This window comes from Capronia coronata (assembly GCF_000585585.1).
Source record: "Capronia coronata CBS 617.96 chromosome Unknown acBCG-supercont1.1, whole genome shotgun sequence".
In the NCBI taxonomy this organism is placed as follows: domain Eukaryota; kingdom Fungi; phylum Ascomycota; class Eurotiomycetes; order Chaetothyriales; family Herpotrichiellaceae; genus Capronia; species Capronia coronata.
Genome location: NW_006912893.1, coordinates 1,459,021 through 1,477,216, shown reverse-complemented (window position 1 = coordinate 1,477,216; position 18,196 = coordinate 1,459,021). Strand labels below are relative to the sequence as shown.

Sequence of the window (18,196 nt, the reverse complement as noted above, 5' to 3'; positions counted from 1 at the left end):
CACTGGCCTTCCTCGTCAAACCTCTTGCAACAAGCCAACGTGGTCCCAAGGTCCACTATAAAGTAATCAAGCCAACATCGATCCCGCCGAGATGTGAGGTTGGGGAGACGCGGAAATAACAAGACAATAGTAGGGAGCCCTGCTCAAACCTGACGGAGCTGTAAAGCTGATGTTGACGACGGTGCCAACCGTGTCACCCGGATAGACGCCAGAGAACATGTCTTTGCCGCCCCATTATCTATATCGGGCAGGCTTCGAATATATCACTTCTTACTTTAGGAGCAGCGGAGTTCCCATTTTGCAATGATACTGGCCACTCGTGGCTGGTCCCAGAGGGAGGGAGAGGGCGTGTCTCGTACCAGATTGAAAGAGCTGGGGTAGCGGAAGACCACTAGCGTAGGACAATCTGCTTTGGTGAGCAATAAGATACGAGGGAGCGATCCAGGGTGAAGCTAAAGAAGGTGAGGCCAGATGTGAACCGCATCGCAGGCTGTAACCGCCGATAGTTCTATTTTCAGCAGTGGCTTGCCCGGCTAGAGGCACATGGCGGGATAGGGGATGGCAGCATATTGCAGGGGTTGACGAGATGGTTGAGACGCCAGGCCAGAAGGTCAATGTTGGAGGTGACGCGATTGGGGCAGAAGGTAAGATGGGGTCAACGAAGGATGCGCGTGTACAAAGTAGACGAAGGATGGATGGATTGAGGGATGGATGAAAATAGGTTGCTGGAGTAAGTACGTACTAGTATTTGGAGAGTCAAGTGTCAGCGACTCAGCGCAGCTGAAGTGAGATCCATCCAGCTCGGGGCTAGGCCTCTTCGAGTAATTCACTCTGTATTGTTACTCTGGATCCGGGCCGAGTAGTACCCGACCTTGCCCAGGTATCTAAGTATCTCATATGTCGAGACAGCATTATTGAATCGTGGCTGATAATGGGCCCAACTCTATGGTCCATATCGTGGGGTTTACCTAAAACCTGCGATGTCGTGCGCTCTACTCTGTATGCATCTCTACTGTGGGTCACAGACCAAGGCGTCTGGATGTTCCCTGTCAAGCTGAAAAGATACATAGCTTTCAAGTACCCAATTCATGATATCTCCGATGAGCCGCCAATGCGAATGAAGGAACTTCGTAGTGACAATACTCGCAGCGGTCGGCCTGTTGACCGTCGTCGCCCTCGAAGTCCCAATCATCCGTAGCCAAGCAATCAGCTTTGGGTGCGTTCCGGATCGAGTCTGGTATCTCGGGATCCAGATGTTCGCCTCTCGGCGAGAGAGACCCGGTCCCGTCATCTCCTTCTGAATCGACGGTGACTCTGAAATCTTTCAGCACCTCGTCCTGGCGCCGGAACATCCTCCCAATATCCCTGCCTTGGCTGTCTTTGCTTTCCGCTGCAGTCTCGGCCATGTTGGTCACCGCGACATTGATCAGGTTAAGGTTCCATCCAGCTTTCTCATGGTGCAATTTGCGGAACATCGGCACCAAAGTCTCCTCTACCAAGCGGTCAGCGAGAATGGAAGGCTCCTCAACGAGGCTGAAGACCAGGTTGGGCATAGGCGCCGACCGCGAGATCCGGTTAGACATCCTCTGTCGAGCACCATCTGGTGCAGTTGCTGGACGAGCCCTCGTTGATAGCCTGATGGTTCGCGGGTGTGCCATCCACCGACGTCGTGGGCCAGCTTCGCGTGGACGGAACTCTTCTTCCCCTTCCCCTTCCTCGTCCTCTAGAAGGTCCATGCGCATCCGACGGATAAGTCTTTCGCTCAGGGTGTGCAGCTGCTTCTTCACCTCTGCGAATGTAACCAAGTATCTCGGGTACGAGTCCTCCTGACTGATCTGTGACGGAACGCGCTTGACTTTACCAACTTCACTGTCGTCAATACCGTGAATCAACTCCCACACTTTTCCGCCGATGCCCCTAGGCGATCCCGCACCGCCAAGGATCTCTTCGAGCATCTCGGGTCCCATGCCAGAATGACTACGGACGTCCTGGACAGTTACCGAATATTTCGCATCTCCACAAGTGTACGGCTGAGGAAGTCCCAGCTGGCGACCCAACACGCACGTTCTGATCTTTTGCGCAAGTTTGAAACCAATGCCTGGGATTTTGCCAATGTCATGCTTGTCAAGGAACTGGGTAACGGTCGCATCCACATGGCCGACAGGTCGGTATGGCGGCAGGATTGTAGTCTGGCTTTTGGGCTTGTTCACGTTGCCAACCAATTTCGCCAATAACTTGTTCGTAGCGATGCCAACAGTAGAGGTGTAGCCTTTCTGGCTTTCCAACTCATGACGGAGATGCCTGGCCAGATGGGAGCCGACGACCAAGCGTTGCCTCAATTGTGCCTCCTCCTCAGTGCACGATGCACGTTGGAACGCGTGAGCGGGAAACGTGGGGCCGAAGACCGTCGAAGCGTCGTAATCGAATCCAACCGTAGGGTCATCTCTGGCTAGGCAGAAGAAGGAGTGGGTGAGGTCGTTTTGGTTGAGTAGACCTACATTGTAGTCGACCATGTCCGTACAATCCAGCCTGCGACCAGGTAAGCAGACCAAACACGACCTGCACAATATCGCACCTACCACACTTCGTCAAATCCGAGGCGCTCTGCCCTGCCACTCCATACGGACCGCTGGAGAAAGCCGTACAGTTCCTTGGATGCATCGCGGAATCGAGTCAAATCCTCACCAAGGACGATCACGGCATCGGGACAGACTCTTTTAGCTTCGGTTATGAGTTGTAGTTTTCGCAGGCCCCGCCGCCGGGCCTCATAGTTGCATGTTACCACGATCTGTTTCTGCTGGATCGCGAGCGGTACCGACTTGAGGGCAGGATTCTCGTTCTCGACCACGGAAGCATAGAAGCAATCGTAGTCGAAATGGATGATTATACGGCTGTCATCTCGTTGCAGACTCCGAGCATTCTGCATAATCGTCGTAAGATCATCTTTGTGGGCGCGAAGGTGAGTACGTCGCTCTCGGTATGGCTCCCGATTCTGTGCTACGTCCTGAATGTGTTCTGCTGTTGCGGGACGCGACAAGTGAGGATGACCAAGAGTTGACGATGATGCTCTGTACTCCACAGTAAAGGATTCGCTCTTCTGAGCTCTCTGCTCCACCAGATTAACTGTACGTTGAGAGCCAGTCACGAGCGGCACGTGACTGATTTCGGCTGCGGCAAACTTGACCCGCATCAACTTTCCGGCCTGCTAGGTCTCGCTTATCCTCGGCTAGCACAATAGAACCCCTTCAAATACCTGGGCGTCGTCCACCTCTTCGCCGTCTGCCTCTTCAATGTCTTCGCGGCGAAAAGTCCTGTTTAGGTAGCCATGTTCAGCTGCCGGAGGAGTACTGTGGTCTCGAGACTGCTCAACTCCTCGCTCCAGCGTCGCTCGGCGAGTCAAGCATCCGCCGGAGCCCGTCTAAACAAGCCCATCGATTTCAAGAAGACGGCGATCTTACATCAGTCACAGAACAGTGCCCGGACAGCGTTCGGCCTGGCTCAGGACGCCCCCGTCGACTGGGTGAACCTGCACGGTGCAATCAACACAACGCTGCACCATGCCCTGAAAAGCGACGAGAGCGTGCTTCTGTTCGGCGAAGACGTGGCATTTGGAGGTGTATTTCGATGTTCCAAGGGGCTAGCCGACGAGTTCGGCGCGGCGCGAGTGTTCAACACGCCTTTGACCGAACAAGGCATTGTGGGCTTTGCAATCGGTTGTGCGGCGGAGGGAATGAAGCCTGTCGCTGAGATTCAATTTGCCGACTACGTCTACCCTGCCTTCGACCAGCTCGTCAACGAAGCGGCCAAGCTGCGCTACCGAGAGGGAAGCACGGGTGGACACTGTGGAGGACTGGTCGTCCGAATGCCCTGCGGCAGTGTTGGACACGGTGCTCTATACCACTCCCAGAGCCCGGAGGCCTTGTTCACGCACATCCCGGGGCTACGGGTCGTTATGCCTCGGTCACCCTCGCAAGCCAAGGGTCTTCTGACCGCGTCGATTCTCGAGTGCAATGACCCCGTCATTTTCCTGGAGCCGAAGATTCTGTATCGAGCCGCCGAGGAATTTGTGCCTCGTGAACCCTACAGCCTACCACTGGACAAAGCCGAGGTCCTCAAAAAGGGCAAGGACCTTACGGTCATATCGTATGGACAGCCACTGTATCTCTGCTCTGCAGCGATCGAAGCTCTGGAGAAGGAGATCAAAGGTCTGAGCGTGGAGCTCATTGACTTGAGAGCAATCTATCCTTGGGACCGTGCCACGATTATGGAAAGCGCTAAAAAGACAGGCAGAGCGGTCGTTGTCCATGAGAGCATGTACAATGCCGGTGTAGGGGCCGAGGTGGCCGCGAGCATACAGGAAGGAGCCTTTCTTCGACTCGAAGCGCCTGTGGCAAGGGTTACAAGTTGGAGTACCCATCACGGCTTGGTATATGAGAAGTTTTATATCCCAGACATCACGAGTGAGTTCACTTGAAAGCTTGTATGCTTATGAGGTGCTAATTGAATTAAAGGAATATACGATGCAATGAAGAAAACGTTGGAATACTAAACAGCATTCAAGATTGGAACCAGCCAACTTGACACAACCTTCCGCCAACCTTGGGAGCGCCGCGCCCCTATTTCTCAAACGACCTCCACCCAACAAGTGGCCATCCACCGATATCCGTCTGCGGAGACAAAAGGGACTTCTCAAGGATACCTGAACGAGCTTTGCCCTATCGGATACACGTGTCACTCGTCATGCCGAGAGTGTGCTGGTCTGATGGCTAAGCGTGCACATTCGCCTTCCCAGCAGCGGACTTCTACCTTTCGACCATGGCCATGGTCCTGACGAGGCGCCACGCCAGCAGCGGACCCGAGATCCTCGATCGGGATTGTCCTGCCCACTCATGCATCCTTGGGCATGTGACACAATTCGCAACGGATTCCCCCTTGAATTGTCATTCTCTCTCAAAAGTGGAGTGACGAAAGGCAGAGTGCTGGAGCCACTCCTAGAGTATACAAAGGCTCGTATGGCATGGGCCACAAATACTACCTTCTATCCGAGCCGTTGAATGCGCTGTTGCAACCTCGAGGCCATCTTCCGTCGTCGCTGGGGCATAGATCGCAAAACGGGTCAAAAATGATCGATTTACCTTTATGTCGTCGGGATCTATGCACTAGCTTCTATGAAGTCTCCTGATACGCACTGTGCGACCTCTATCTGTGTAATTATCCCAGTGCGGGATGTCAATCAGTATTCATCTTTAAAGACCATCACTTTAGGCTTCTCTTCCCGTTCCCGTTCCTGATGTTCATAATAAGCTCTGAAGAGCCCACCGCAGTTGAAGTCAAAAACCGCCCTGCCCATTTTCTTCTTTGGAGTCGTCTTGCCACCATTGGTGGTAGCGCAGTAGATGCTCTCTGGGCTGGCACTATATCTGCACCGTTCATTGTCAAAATCAAATTCATCATTGATGACCTCGATCCCGATGATCCCGCCCTGGCCTTCACCTGTTCGTCCCCATCGATCGCCAGCAGAGGATTGCAACTCGCCGCCTGGTCCAGTAATCGCAGTCACCGCGTCCGAAAGAGATGTAGCAGGGGAATAGCGACACATTGCCGCGGCAGTGCGTACGGCGTTGGTGCGGAGGAAGGAGTCGCCGTTGCCGGTCCCTGACATGGCTACCGCTCGACGGCGTTTTCGTTTTCTGCGAGCTGAGAAGTCTGCGGGAGAGAATGGCGAGTGATAGGATTGGGGATACGAAGTCGCCGCCGCGGGAGATGCCTTGTTCAGTTGATGGTATCTGACGTCGGGGCCTAGGACAGTCATACATGATGCGACCAGCTCGCCCAGTTTTGCCCACGCCTGGTTCAGAACTGGTTGATTACGGTGTTCGAACAGTTGCCGTTGTACCGCATCGTGGTCGCGCCGAGCTGGACAGCTGGTGGGCTCTTCCCAGGCTTCTGCCCAGAAGCCAGCACCAATTGTCGGTGTATCACCAATGCGTCCGGCTTTCTTGTTCGTCAGGCCACCGGTCGAGGTCGCGACAGCCAGATTTCCCCATGAGTCTAGGCAAACTGCTCCGACCGTCCCTTGACTCGGGATCTCGGAGCTGTCCATGTCTTCGTGGTTGTTCTGGATTCGGGACTTCGAGGGTGGGGCCTCGGGAGCAAAGATATTCTCGGAAGTGTAAGAACTAGGCTTATGCAGACCTCTCCTATGCTCCTCCCAGCGTTTCTTGGTCCAGAACCACTCGTCGGGTTTCCTCTCCAGACCTCTCTCGTTCCAGCCCCATTCCTCCACCTGCCTCCCACTCAAATGGCAATGCATGGTGCTCGTCCCGCCCAGACCATCCTCGTCGTCTGGCGCAACCAGGACCTCTTTGGCCAGTAGAATTGGATGACGTGTGTTCCGCACAAGACTCACTGCTGCACCGCGCTTGATGGCACCAGCAGGCGGACCAGCGGGGTCAAGTGAACAGACCATTACACTTGCCTCCATCTCAATGGTGCCCTGTTCCGTAAACACAGCGCCGCGGCCGCAGTTGAACAAAGGGTCATCTTCGAGTTGAGTCACAGCATGACATGCGGCATCCAGGGCGGAGGCTCCGGAGTCGAGCAACTCGCGGGTCAACGTCAAATATTTCAGCAAAGAAGTATGATATTGCGACCAGAGTTCAGGGGGAAGGCTGGCGCGTGAGATAGAGCCTGCACCGCCATGAAGGATGAGTGTTGGTCTGTAGGGACCCAGAGGCGACGACTTTTCAGTCGCCCTCGTCGCCATTGTTGTTGTCTCCGGAGGTCTGCTGTTGTTACACGAACGTGCAACAGGGGGCCAACATCACGCCATAGATGTGACTCCCTGTCCGATGGCGGCTGGGGGGTTGTTTGCTCTGTCTTGTTTGCTTGAGTGACAACAACGGCGTATTCCTTTTGCAGCTCTTCCCACCTCTTTATACCAGGCTCACGACCCCCTGTCGTCCAGTACCCAGCCTACGAGATACTAGCAGATAGAGGATAGCTGAGGAAGACGTCGATAGGAGGCGTGGAGGAGCGTCAAGGGGGGTGAAGATGTGCCAGATCAGCGAATCAACGTGCTGCCTGCGCCCTAATCCGCCGCTTGCGCATTCGAGTTCGACGTGGGGAAAATCGAGTCTTTTCCAACTTGAACTGCGCCAGATTCCGAATGCTGCCACTGTTACAGCTGCTACAGCTCCTACCGCTGCCAGGGCTACTCTAGTGAGTGCCACATCCACCACCCTTCTCTCCCGTCCATTTCCATTCCGGCTTGGGCGATTCGGCCTGGCCATGGCCACGACTGACGAGCCGAATCAGAGCTCCTCAGGCCGTCTTCATGCCCGGACCGGCCCAACCGCAGTCACGTCTGACTTGCAGGATGGCCGACATGTGGAAGACTCTGAATCAACCTCTTCTCTCCCCACATCCCATAAGCCAAAGCCTCCCATCCACCGAATCAATGCCCCGGGAAGCGTACAAGCTCTCGCAGTGGACGACGATGTTCTCTTTACAGGTGTCCAGGGAGGCAGCATTGTTGTATGGTCCCTGCAGACGTACGAATTGCTGGCTACGGTACCCGCCCACAAGGAGAGTGTCTTAAGCCTTTCTCTATCGGAAGACAAATCTCTTCTCTTTTCCACCGGAGCCGACTCAATTGTCAATGTCTGGTCAACTCAGACGTTACAGAGACTGTACTCTTTGCATTCTTACTTTGAAATTGGCGATGTCTTCTGTGTCAACCATTCCACCAAAGAGCAGACCTTGTTTTGGGGCGCTCAGAACTCCAGCATTCAATGGTTCAAGCTCAGCACTGATGGCGCCGCCGGCGTCTCATCTCCCACTCATTCAGCTGCTCCTGGTTCTCGAAAGCATCGTTTCTTTGACTCTTTGGGACCCGGCGGGATTGCAAATGTCATCTCGGATGAAGATGGCACCTCAACCACGCTGGACAGCTTGGGCGGTCGAGTGCTGACAATACCCACTCGCAACTACCTTCAATACGCCCACAAGAGCTACATCTACAGCATGATCTTGGTGAAAGGGCTCTTCAACCATAACAAGGACGAAGAGGTTCTCGTCACTGGCGCCGGTGATGGCACGATCAAGATGTGGTCACTTGACGCACTCTACTTGACCGGCATCTTGCAGATAACTAAGTTCAAGAACCCAGATAAATCAGTGCTAAGTCTCTCATACAAAGCATCGTTCCTCTATGCCGGCCTGTCGGACGGCACAGCCAACGTCTACAACCTCGCATCAGGACAACTCGTTCAGAGATTAAATGTTGGTCATGGGGATGTCAGCCAGATTGTTGTCAGCGCAGACAGCATTCTGTGTGGGACCACGGAAGGATGGGTCAAGGTGGGAAAAGTTTCATATGCCAAAGTACATATTTTGCTAACTCTTGTTCCAGCGCTTCAACGACCATTTCACAGAGACCGAAAGCTGGCAAGCAACGAATGGGAAGATTCTGGCAATGAGTCTGACCACCACTCCTGACCACGACTTGCTTGTTGTAGGAGGTAACGACAGGGTTGTGTCATTGTGGGATGCAGAAGCCGCCCCCCATACATCTATGGCATCTTCTGCTCGCAGCAATGGTGGGACTTCTCTACTGTTCTTCACTTGTGGAGTACTAATGTGTTACAGATGAATTACTGAACGCCCTCAGAGAGTTCGTCTCTTACCGTACCGTCGCTTTGAATCTAACCTGTGTGCGCGATTGCCACGACGCGGTGACATTCCTCCGTAAACTCTGCAACGCCTTTGGTGCCACCACCAACCTCTTCTCGCCACAGGAAGGTGTCAATCCAATTCTACTAGCCAAATTCTCTGCTTCCAATGTCTCCGAACCCACCAGATCTGTCCTGTTCTATGGCCACTACGACGTAGTAGACGCTGAATACGACTCTTCGAACCCCAACCACGCCTGGTACGGCGATCCATTCAGTCTGCAGCCTTTGAATGGCTTTCTCTACGGGCGCGGCGTGACAGATGATAAGGGTCCCATCCTCGCTGCGATCTATGCCGTGGCAGATTTGATGCAACATGGCTCCTTGTCCTGCAACGTGACCTTTCTTCTTGAAGGGGACGAGGAAGCCGGTTCGCGCGGGTTCCGCAATACCGTGCAGTCAATGCACCACGCCATCGGACCTGTCGACTACATTCTACTTTCCAACAGTTACTGGCTGGACGACCACATCCCGTGCCTGACATTCGGTATGCGCGGTGTTGTACATGCCAGCGTGACCATCTCCTCCAACAAGCCAGACCTACATTCAGGTATGGATGGGAAGTCGATCCAGCATGAACCACTGAAGGATCTGACGGTGTTGCTTGCCTCGCTTATCGGACCATCCGGCACCAAGGTCATGATTCCTGGCTTTTACGACACCGTTGACGAGCTGTCGGAAGCGGAGATGAAGGCCTACTCATCCATCACTTCCGCCCTGCTACCGGGCCACCCCGAGATCAAGGACGAAAAGAACTTTTCTCTATCGCTCATGCAGCGCTGGCGGTACCCGAACCTGACGGTCCACCGGATTGAAGTGCCTGAGGCAAAGACAGCGGTGACAATCAGCGGCTCGGCCAAAGCCACGCTGTCGATCCGCATCGTGCCATCACAGACGGCGGAGCAAATCGCCAACAGTCTATCGTCTTTCCTGCACGAGCAGTTCGCCAGACTGCAAAGCTCCAATAGCCTCAACGTGAACATCACGTCCAAGGCGGACCCATGGCTCGGCAACGTGCGCAGCGAAATCTACACGACGCTCAAGGCGGCCATTGTCGACGTCTGGAACCCAGAGGCGGCCAGTTCGTCGCAGCGCTCGTTCCAGACTTCGACGACCAGCTCTACGCCCACATCTACACCTACCCCTACTCCGGGGACGATGTCATGGGTTCCGGTCGAGGCATCAGCATCGTCCGACACGACCAAACGCGCGTCACACCGTCGAGCCTCCTCCCTCGCCACCACCGGCACTTTCACCGTGTCGACTTTACCACGTGAACCACTCTTCATTCGTGAAGGTGGATCCATCCCCGCGCTCAGCTTCCTGGAGCACGAGTTCGATGCTCCCGCCGCCATGTTCCCCATGGGCCAGGCGAGTGATAATGCACATCTGGATAACGAGCGGATGAGGGTGGAGAATCTCTGGAAGGGTCGAGAGGTGTTGAAGCGCGTTTTTGCGAGCTTGTGAACGTGTCATGCGCTCTCTGTCGAGGCAGAGGGATATTACTGATAGGATAGAGTCTTTGGGAGCAAGGCCGGCATTTTGGATCCTTCAGGGCGGGAGTTGACGAGAACGGGTGTAAGATATAGTGGTTTCCCTTTCAACGTTTCCGAAGGGTTGTAACAGTATGGTTCAGAGACAAAAAGTAAGATCAATCGAAACCAGAGGTCTCTGGAGGCGTGGAGCAAAGGAATAGAGACAACATCGTTTCTGAGTCTGATCACTGCAATATATATTCATATGAACGTTTTCCCCGAGTATTCGAGGCATGACTGGCCACTTGGGGATCACTTTTGAAGACTACTGTATGAAAGATCTGTCCGGCATACATGAACCATGATTGCTTCCATGCTAGCATAATCCAGGTAGCATAGGCATAAAAGTCCCCAAATTGAGTCTTTCGAAAATTCCAAGAACCATATCCATGACTACTTCGAAGTCTATGACTCTGATTGTCTGCCATCAAGGCCACGGACATCATCATGTCCAGTTAGGCCCTAGCAGTTTCGCTTCTTTTTCCAATCCATTTCAAAATCCAAGAGCACATATTCTGTCTGGGTATAAGGGGTATCCAATCCTAGGTATCATTAACCCTCCTTTCCCTTTTCCTTGTCATTTGGATTCCCTTCACGGTTTTCTAATACTCCAAGAAAGATTCCCAGGCGAGCCGACCGCTATGCTCATGTACCATCATCCCGATTGCGAAAGAATGCATCAAAACAAACACTCTCCATCAGTTTCTTCTCTGATGTGCAGACCAGCAGATATCCTGGAACGGACTCCCTCTCTCGGCGTAGTGGGGAGTGTTTTTCATTTCCCTTCAGGCAGTCCCCGCGATGGCATCCTGACGGTCGAGAACGATCAATCATATCCAATTCCCCAAATCTGTTTGTGTGGCGAGACCCGGTGAGTCGGGATATCGTAATTCGATGGAAAACTCCTTCTCTCTGGTCTGCTTCAGATGGTACTGGGTGTCAATTGCACATGCATTGGGAGCTTCGCGTAACGTATTGGTAAGCGTCGTATGGAAGTCTTTTGGGCACCTTCTCTCGAAGCAACTGACTCTTTTCCTCTTTTGCGGCGGTGCGGGTCGAGTCTGTCGAGTAAGTTCGGTGCGTGCGCCTCTTTTGACGGAACTGAGATCATGAGCTGATGTCCGTTTCCATTTTGGACTCACTCCCTTCCCTCAAGAGAGAGGGGGATGTTGTTCTATCATTCTTAGTCTCCCCGTTCTTTTCAAGTCACAACACTCCCTCCACTCAAATTGATGCCACCCAAAGTCCACTTCCCCGCGGCCCAGATCCAGGCGCCCAACTTTGGCTTCTCGCCCTCTTTGACCTGATTGACGAGATCGACGATGCCCTGAAACGACGACTGGCTGAGACTCTGACTATTCGAGTCTTCGCGCGTGTCTCGCGCCGGCGGCGCCGTCCGACCGACAGGACTGGTGACGCCATTTGCGGCATCGACAGCGTCGATGGCTGGACCCTGGTCGAAGAAATCGACCAGCACGAAGGTCGACGGCTGGCCGTACTCGGAATTGCACGCGTTCAGAGCGTAGCCGAGATTCCCCACCGAGTTGGAAGGTGAGTTGGTGACATTGATCTGATCGGAGTCGGGGGTTTCGATATCAAACAGACCCTCCTTGTACAAGAAATGGTTGGTCAATGCCATGCGGTTCGACGCAATGGCACGCTGCGAGTCGCCTTTCACCGAACTCGGGCGGTCCGGCGTGCAGCTGAAGTCGCTGGCGTTGGTGTTGTCGTAGGCGTTCTCGAAGATGAACGTGAACTCGTCCATGAGGTAGGACTCGGACGCGTTGGACGAGAGCGTGCTGGTGTCCAGCGACGCGACGAACGTCATGAGTCTCTTGCCTGAGCTGATGAGTTCTTGCAGGGTCGGCCAGGTGGCGGGCGCCGAAGTACTGGATGCCGGTGTATATGCGTAGTCGGCGATGGAGGCGGCTGCGAACTGCTGGGCTAGTTCGGCGGCTGTTGCATCGTCGGAATTGACCAGGAGCAGTGTCACGACGTCGTTGGCGTTGGAGTCGAGCCATTCCTTGATCTCTTCCAGCCAGTCAGACAGGAGGCCCGCGTCCATCAGGTCGCAGGACGAGTGGCAGAGGTGCCATTGCCCGTTGGTCTTGTGCACTTGGGCCGACAGCAGCCGCACGCCGGCCGAGAGTTGCACGGTCGAGTTATAGTATTGGTTTCCGGACGTCGAGTAGTCTGTCGAGGCGTCGCGGACGAAGGGGGAGTCGTGGGCGCCGAGATGGACGATGCTGTTGTACGCCTTGGAGCAGAGGTCAGGCGAGTTGTTGCAGGCTGAGGATGTCCGTTTCGAGAGGTCACTTGATGTGCTTCTTGTTGGTTTCGAGACGTCGATCGACAGTGCTGTACTCTGAGAAAGAAGAGAAAGGAAGGACATGAGTAGTCGTAATAACATGACTGCGAGCAAGATCAAGAGACAACTAGAAAGGAGAGAGAGGAAGTTTTTCCCTCAACACCACCATCAACTGAGCAACAACACAGCCAGCAGTACCCAATATCTAGTAGCAGGGAACAACAGACTTCAAGGTTTCACACTGGTCAGATGATTTTCCTCAGAAAATCACAAGGAATGCAAACAAACAACTTGAAGACCAGACAAATCAAAGAAGAGTGAAGCCAGATGAACACTGAACACTGAACACTGAACACGACTTCTCAGCACTTGACTTCACCTTTCTGTCCATGAGCAATGTCTCCTCCGTTCTGTGTACACAGGACACACACAACGCAAAGTCCAAGCTGTCCCGAGGGCAGTGCAGGAGTGCAGCAGTGCGGACTTGGGAAAGCCTGAGATGGCTAGGCATCTTACGTAGCCTCCCCAGAACGGGCAGCGATGCAAAGACGGAGAACGATTCGTAACCATGGGCATCAAACCGGTCGTGCAGTGGTCGGGGCCTGAACTCTGAAACCAGGGCCAACGAGAGGCCTAGGGAAAGGAACCACCAAGACCCAATCGTGCAAATGCCATGCCATGACTTGAACGCCTGGCCTTGCCAAATAGCACAGGCTTAGGCCGCGCGGACGTCAGACGTGTCAGTCAGTGTCAAACTCCATCGGTGGGTTGGCGGAGGCGCAATCTTTGCTCAGTTACGCAATACTGGTACTACCTACCTTAGGTGCCTTAGGTACCCATCGCTTCGCCGAGCAAGATTGACAGCCGGGGAACTGAACTGTGCTAGGTATAGTAGGGGTGGTGAGGGTAAGTGGTCTGGGGCTGAAACGAAACACCTGGCAGTGACAGACGCCGTGTCAAGAAGCAAAGCTCAGGAGAAGCAGCAATGTGTTACAAACAGCAAACAAACAACAAATGAGGATGTTATTGAGATGAGATGAATGATTGGGGAAAGGAGAGAGGGGAATTAATGTACAGAGATTCTCGATATTCCTGGATCTTGGATCTAGGGTTGACTGACAGATATACTATGTACTAGGTATGTATATATATACATATACATGAGCAAGTACCCGGCTACCTACCGATCCCCTACGTGGGCAAGTACAGGACCCTCAAGATTCAGTATATATAGCAGAGCACCGTCAGTGTCTGACATCTGGACAAATATATGCAATTTTTGGTCTCGGCAATGAGCAGCATACTACTAATAGTAGCCCAGAACATGTCTGCTGGCGTTCCCATATCGCTCAGTCCAAACGCGTCCCACTGCAAGAAAGCCCCGGGCTGCTAACCGTGAGACACAAGGTCCGGTATGTACCAAGGTAGAAATCGAGAGAACGAGACAAGCAGTGAGCTCCCCGAGATATGCAAGACGTCCACGGCTCACGCTCTCCTCGTCATCTTCTTCTCCGCCTTCTTCCTCTGCTTCTCGTTTTCCCGTTCCAAGAACTTGCGCTGCTCCTCGGCACTCATGCCCTTCATTTTGCGATCTCGCTCCTCCTTCTTCATCTTCTCCAGCGCCTTCAACCGCTCCTCTTCCGCCTCCTTGTCACTGATCTTCTTCAGCTTGGCCTTCTCCGCCTCGCGGATCGCATGGACCTTCTTCAGCACCTCCGGTCGGAAATGGGCCTGCGCGACCAAGAAGTCCGGCAGTCGGAGGAAGGCCTGGAAGAGGGGCAATGTGGGCAGATAGTTACCGTCGGACGGCAGTTTCAGCGAAAGGTGGAGGCGTTTCTTCGGCGTCGTCTCGCCCAGCGTCGTCGGCTTGTCCGTCGGCTGGTCAGTGACGATGAGGTACTCGAACAGATCACCCGCCTGGTTGACCGCGGCAACCAGGTCCTTGGTCAACATCGTCTCGGTGACTTCGGCGCTCTCGCTCATCACCGTCGTCCAGTTGGGCAGTTTGGCATTGTCCTTGGTGAAGGTCAACGACAGATCGTACCGCTCGTCGCGCAGACGGCGCATCACCATCTTGCTGACGATCGCGAACACGAACGGGTCGTAGGCCGAATGGCCCGTCGGCTTCGACTTGCCTATTTCCTCCGAGCCCGGGACTGGCGGCGGCACGAAATCCTTCTCCTTGCCGTCAAACGTGTACATCACCGCCTCCATCCTTTCGGGCTTGGGCTTGACCGAGTCGAAGAACATGCCCGTGATCCCCTCTGCGGCCATGTACATCGGGTTCATGCGTCTCTTCAAGTAGAGTCGGAAATCCACAAAAGCCACGTTCTGTCGGCCGCTCGCGTACGTCTCGAATTCCCAGGCCGCCTTCTCCTTCAGCAGGTCGTTGGGGAGGTTGTCGCCGGAAAGTTTCGCACTAGCCTCGAGAAGGCTGTCGCCCTGGACTTCGCCGTAGGGGGTGACTTTGGGCACTTGCGCGTATCCCACCAAGGCGAATTCCCGCTCCAGTAACGGCGCATGCACGGCCATCCACTTCTTCGCTTTACTGCGGTTCCAGCGCGTGCCCCAGTAATGCACCAGTAAGGCCACGATGATGATCGGGAGGATGATCGCTTCCATCAGGAAATCCGACGGCTGGGTGCGCTCCCATACTCGATACCATTTCGTGTACACTCCGCGCTGGCCCAGAGTTGCTGCAGTCGGTTCCGCGGCCTGTGTATCGGCAGGAGAGGCGGGGATAGACACTGGTGAGGGTGCTGGCGCATCAGCGAAGTCGGCAAAGTCTGGAGACACAAGACGTTAGCAAGAGGGGGACGAGGACAGAGACGGACGGGTGTCGATGTCTCGACTTGTACTGACCAGAGTCGTCTGCAGCTATCGGCGCCTGGGAGGGCTGCCCGCCCATTAGGGATTTGAAATAATCCATATCCAAGACGCCAAAACAGTAAGGACCCAACTTCCAAACTGGATGTCAGATACTATTCCAACAATGAAAGCGACAGTTGAAGCTCCCCACGCAATGTATCAATCGAGAGAGTTCGTTACATTTGGTGCTAACGTAATCTGCCAAGTCCCACGAAGAGTCCCACACTCCTCCAGCCACAGCAGCCGCAGCTTGATTCGACAGCCACAACCACAGCCACAGCCTTGGTGTGCTAACTGTCGAGCCTGTGTCTTTATCACAATTCATAACATAGTATATCAGTCCATACGGCAGTGCGATGAAAGTACCTGTGGGCATACAAAGATCCTTGTACTACTGTCCCGACTCAGCTGGGAAAGATACCAGCACTGTGTAGGTGTAGATAGTAAGGGATGAATATCCTACTACTTGGTAACCATGCTGCTATGAAATAGACCAATACACGACCCAGACCAGCCACGGACGGACTGTTTCCCAGCCCAGCAAGAGGATCCAATACCACGCTTGCATTGTCAACATCATCTATAGACATTATATCTCATAGCATCGTCACGCCATTACATTTGTGGTACATTTGTCAACGCCGGTTGACTCCACCCTGGTTTCAAAGACCCCCAACTCCTCCTCATCGGGCATAGGCAGGAGGGGGAGGTTGCTCCATGTCCCGAGCAGACATCGGCCCAAAATCGCCCCTTAATCGTTCCTCCTCATACCGTCTGGCCATCTCACTGGCCATCTTCATCATCCACGCCCGCTCCGCAATCGTACCGGCGTTGGAGGAGTCTGAGACGAAGGAAAGGAAGTTGGGGAGTGGTGGCCGCGAAGGCCCAGCCTCGCCATGGAAGCCAGGCCTTTCTGGCTGGTTCGAATGCGCTTCAGTTGCTGGTTGAGGGGCAGAACCATCTTTCGGATCAGGCAGATACATCGATGCGCTTGGCGTCTCATCATCATCAAGAGATATAGGAATCCGTTTGCGTGACCGCACACGGATGGTTGCATCAAGGTCTGGCACGCGAGAAGCCTTGCGAGTGTCACCCGTGGGCTCTTCGACTGTACTCGGAATGGCAGGGCCTGGAGCTCCTTCGCTGACGCTCCGTGTTTCGTACGAATTATTCCTTCGACCGGTAGAAATACCAACCCGCTGACCCGCCAATGGACTCTTAGGCGGCGTGACGAGACCCAGCCCGTGAGTGGGATTTGAAGCCATGGTTGCTGCAGGTGCAGATAGCACAGTCGGCCCGGTTGAAGTACTTTCCGCCACACTTTCTGTGTCGGCCGTCGAGCCGTCTTCACTCACCATTTCTAGCACTCCTGTCTCTGGATGTGATCGTAGGTCGACAACGCGCTTCTTCCTCCTACGCGTTCTGTGTCCTCCTTGGCCGTGGCGTGTGCTGTTCATACCTAGCCCACTGCCAGCAGAAGGAAAGCTCGGCAAGCCAGGGCGAGAGTGGGGCGAACTGTCAAATGTGTAGGTGGTAGTAGTACTAAGGCTTCCGGCATATGAATGTGCCCTGGACAGTGCCGGTGTGGCCGCTCGGCTTTGAATGCCAGTCATTTCTCCACGCTCCATGGGGCCTGTCCATGCCCGAAACACAGCCTCTCTTATCGATGGAGTGAATAGCGACAACGTGCGGTGCGAGTCGGTCAGCGTTGCAAGACGGAGTAGGTTCTTCCGCGAGAAGAGTGATTGCGTCTCGATCGACGAGTCTAAAGACAATGACGCCACTTCGGCTGGAGTCAACACCGCGCCTGTCGAGTCCACAGGGTCCTGAGGAGGACTTGCCAGCGGGTCGACTACGACTTCGTCCTTGGACATATCGGCAGGTCCGAGCTCGCGTTCTTCGCGCGCTCTGTATTCAGGCACCCACAGCCTTAGCGAAAGCCGGTGAATGATGGCAGGCAGCTCGTCCATAAGAAGCCCTCGCAACTGAGTCTCGATTTCTTTCTGCAAGAAGTTCGCAACAAAAGGGATGGAGTCAAAAGTCGAAGAGACCCGCAGAGACTCTAAAGGATCATTTCGAAAGACCAAAGTCAACCCCTTCTGTCGCGAGAACACGAGGATGATGAATCCGGACAATCGAAACTCCGAAAGGGTGATTTGCAAGGGAATCGTCAATCCCTTATCAGCGGCCAACGGCTGTGGTGATGCGAAGGCTGAGCGCGTCCCTAGATATGTGTTCAAAGGGTTCGCCTGCACTTTTGTCTTCAGTGTAAGATATGCATTCCCTTTGTAGGTCATCTTGAAAGTCCCACGAAATCTATCCTCGGCCAGGTCGCCGATTTCCAAGATCTCCAACTCCGGAGGGACATCGCCCAGATTGAGCTCATTCACTATGATCTCGTCGACAATGATGGCCGGTTTCGGGTCGGCTCGATTGAGAGCATTGGTCAGGAGTTCCTGGGCTCGTGGGAGAAATCCGGCGTCCGTAGATAACGGAGACCAGTTGAAATTGAAGGCCATTGTTCAGGCCGTGGCCTCGCAGGTTTTGTCTATCAGGGCAACAAGTAACACTCGAATGCGACAATCATGGCTTTTGGGCGAGAGAGTAGCAATAATTGCGCGGTAGTGGAATTTCTGGCAGACAATCACACAACGCACATGCCTGCGGTGCGGGTGGTCTGACGAGGTCGTGTGATGGGGGCTGTTCGGCAGTCGACGCGACCTTAGGCGGACACTGGACTGACTTTGAAGGTG

The 18,196-nt window shown here is 54.1% G+C and overlaps 7 protein-coding genes across 7 annotated transcripts; 2 read left to right on the top strand and 5 right to left on the bottom strand.

The window, feature by feature from the left end:
* Window positions 1-1,073: 1,073 nt before the first annotated feature.
* A1O1_00527 (DNA polymerase iota subunit) lies at window positions 1,074-2,926 on the bottom strand (the record flags this gene model as incomplete). The annotated part of the gene is made up of 2 exons (XM_007721445.1): window positions 1,074-2,529; window positions 2,580-2,926. The coding sequence occupies 2 exons, from the start codon at window positions 2,924-2,926 to the stop codon at window positions 1,074-1,076; spliced, it is 1,803 nt and encodes a 600-aa protein (XP_007719635.1).
* Window positions 2,927-3,325: 399 nt separating this feature from the next.
* A1O1_00526 (2-oxoisovalerate dehydrogenase E1 component, beta subunit) lies at window positions 3,326-4,549 on the top strand (the record flags this gene model as incomplete). Its single annotated transcript, XM_007721444.1, has 2 exons — window positions 3,326-4,460; window positions 4,512-4,549. The coding sequence occupies 2 exons, from the start codon at window positions 3,326-3,328 to the stop codon at window positions 4,547-4,549; spliced, it is 1,173 nt and encodes a 390-aa protein (XP_007719634.1).
* Window positions 4,550-5,233: 684 nt separating this feature from the next.
* A1O1_00525 (uncharacterized protein) lies at window positions 5,234-6,766 on the bottom strand (the record flags this gene model as incomplete). Its single annotated transcript, XM_007721443.1, has 1 exon — window positions 5,234-6,766. The coding sequence occupies one exon, from the start codon at window positions 6,764-6,766 to the stop codon at window positions 5,234-5,236; it is 1,533 nt and encodes a 510-aa protein (XP_007719633.1).
* A 524-nt stretch (window positions 6,767-7,290) lies between these two features.
* A1O1_00524 (uncharacterized protein) lies at window positions 7,291-10,199 on the top strand (the record flags this gene model as incomplete). The annotated part of the gene is made up of 3 exons (XM_007721442.1): window positions 7,291-8,361; window positions 8,414-8,600; window positions 8,650-10,199. The coding sequence occupies 3 exons, from the start codon at window positions 7,291-7,293 to the stop codon at window positions 10,197-10,199; spliced, it is 2,808 nt and encodes a 935-aa protein (XP_007719632.1).
* Window positions 10,200-11,468: 1,269 nt separating this feature from the next.
* Window positions 11,469-12,659, bottom strand: A1O1_00523 (uncharacterized protein; the record flags this gene model as incomplete). Its single annotated transcript, XM_007721441.1, has 1 exon — window positions 11,469-12,659. One exon carries the CDS (start codon window positions 12,657-12,659, stop codon window positions 11,469-11,471), a length of 1,191 nt encoding a protein of 396 aa, XP_007719631.1.
* A 1,401-nt stretch (window positions 12,660-14,060) lies between these two features.
* On the bottom strand, window positions 14,061-15,504 carry A1O1_00522 (uncharacterized protein; the record flags this gene model as incomplete). The annotated part of the gene is made up of 2 exons (XM_007721440.1): window positions 14,061-15,361; window positions 15,438-15,504. The coding sequence occupies 2 exons, from the start codon at window positions 15,502-15,504 to the stop codon at window positions 14,061-14,063; spliced, it is 1,368 nt and encodes a 455-aa protein (XP_007719630.1).
* A 622-nt stretch (window positions 15,505-16,126) lies between these two features.
* On the bottom strand, window positions 16,127-17,962 carry A1O1_00521 (uncharacterized protein; the record flags this gene model as incomplete). Its single annotated transcript, XM_007721439.1, has 1 exon — window positions 16,127-17,962. The coding sequence occupies one exon, from the start codon at window positions 17,960-17,962 to the stop codon at window positions 16,127-16,129; it is 1,836 nt and encodes a 611-aa protein (XP_007719629.1).
* Between the last annotated feature and the right edge of the window lie 234 nt (window positions 17,963-18,196).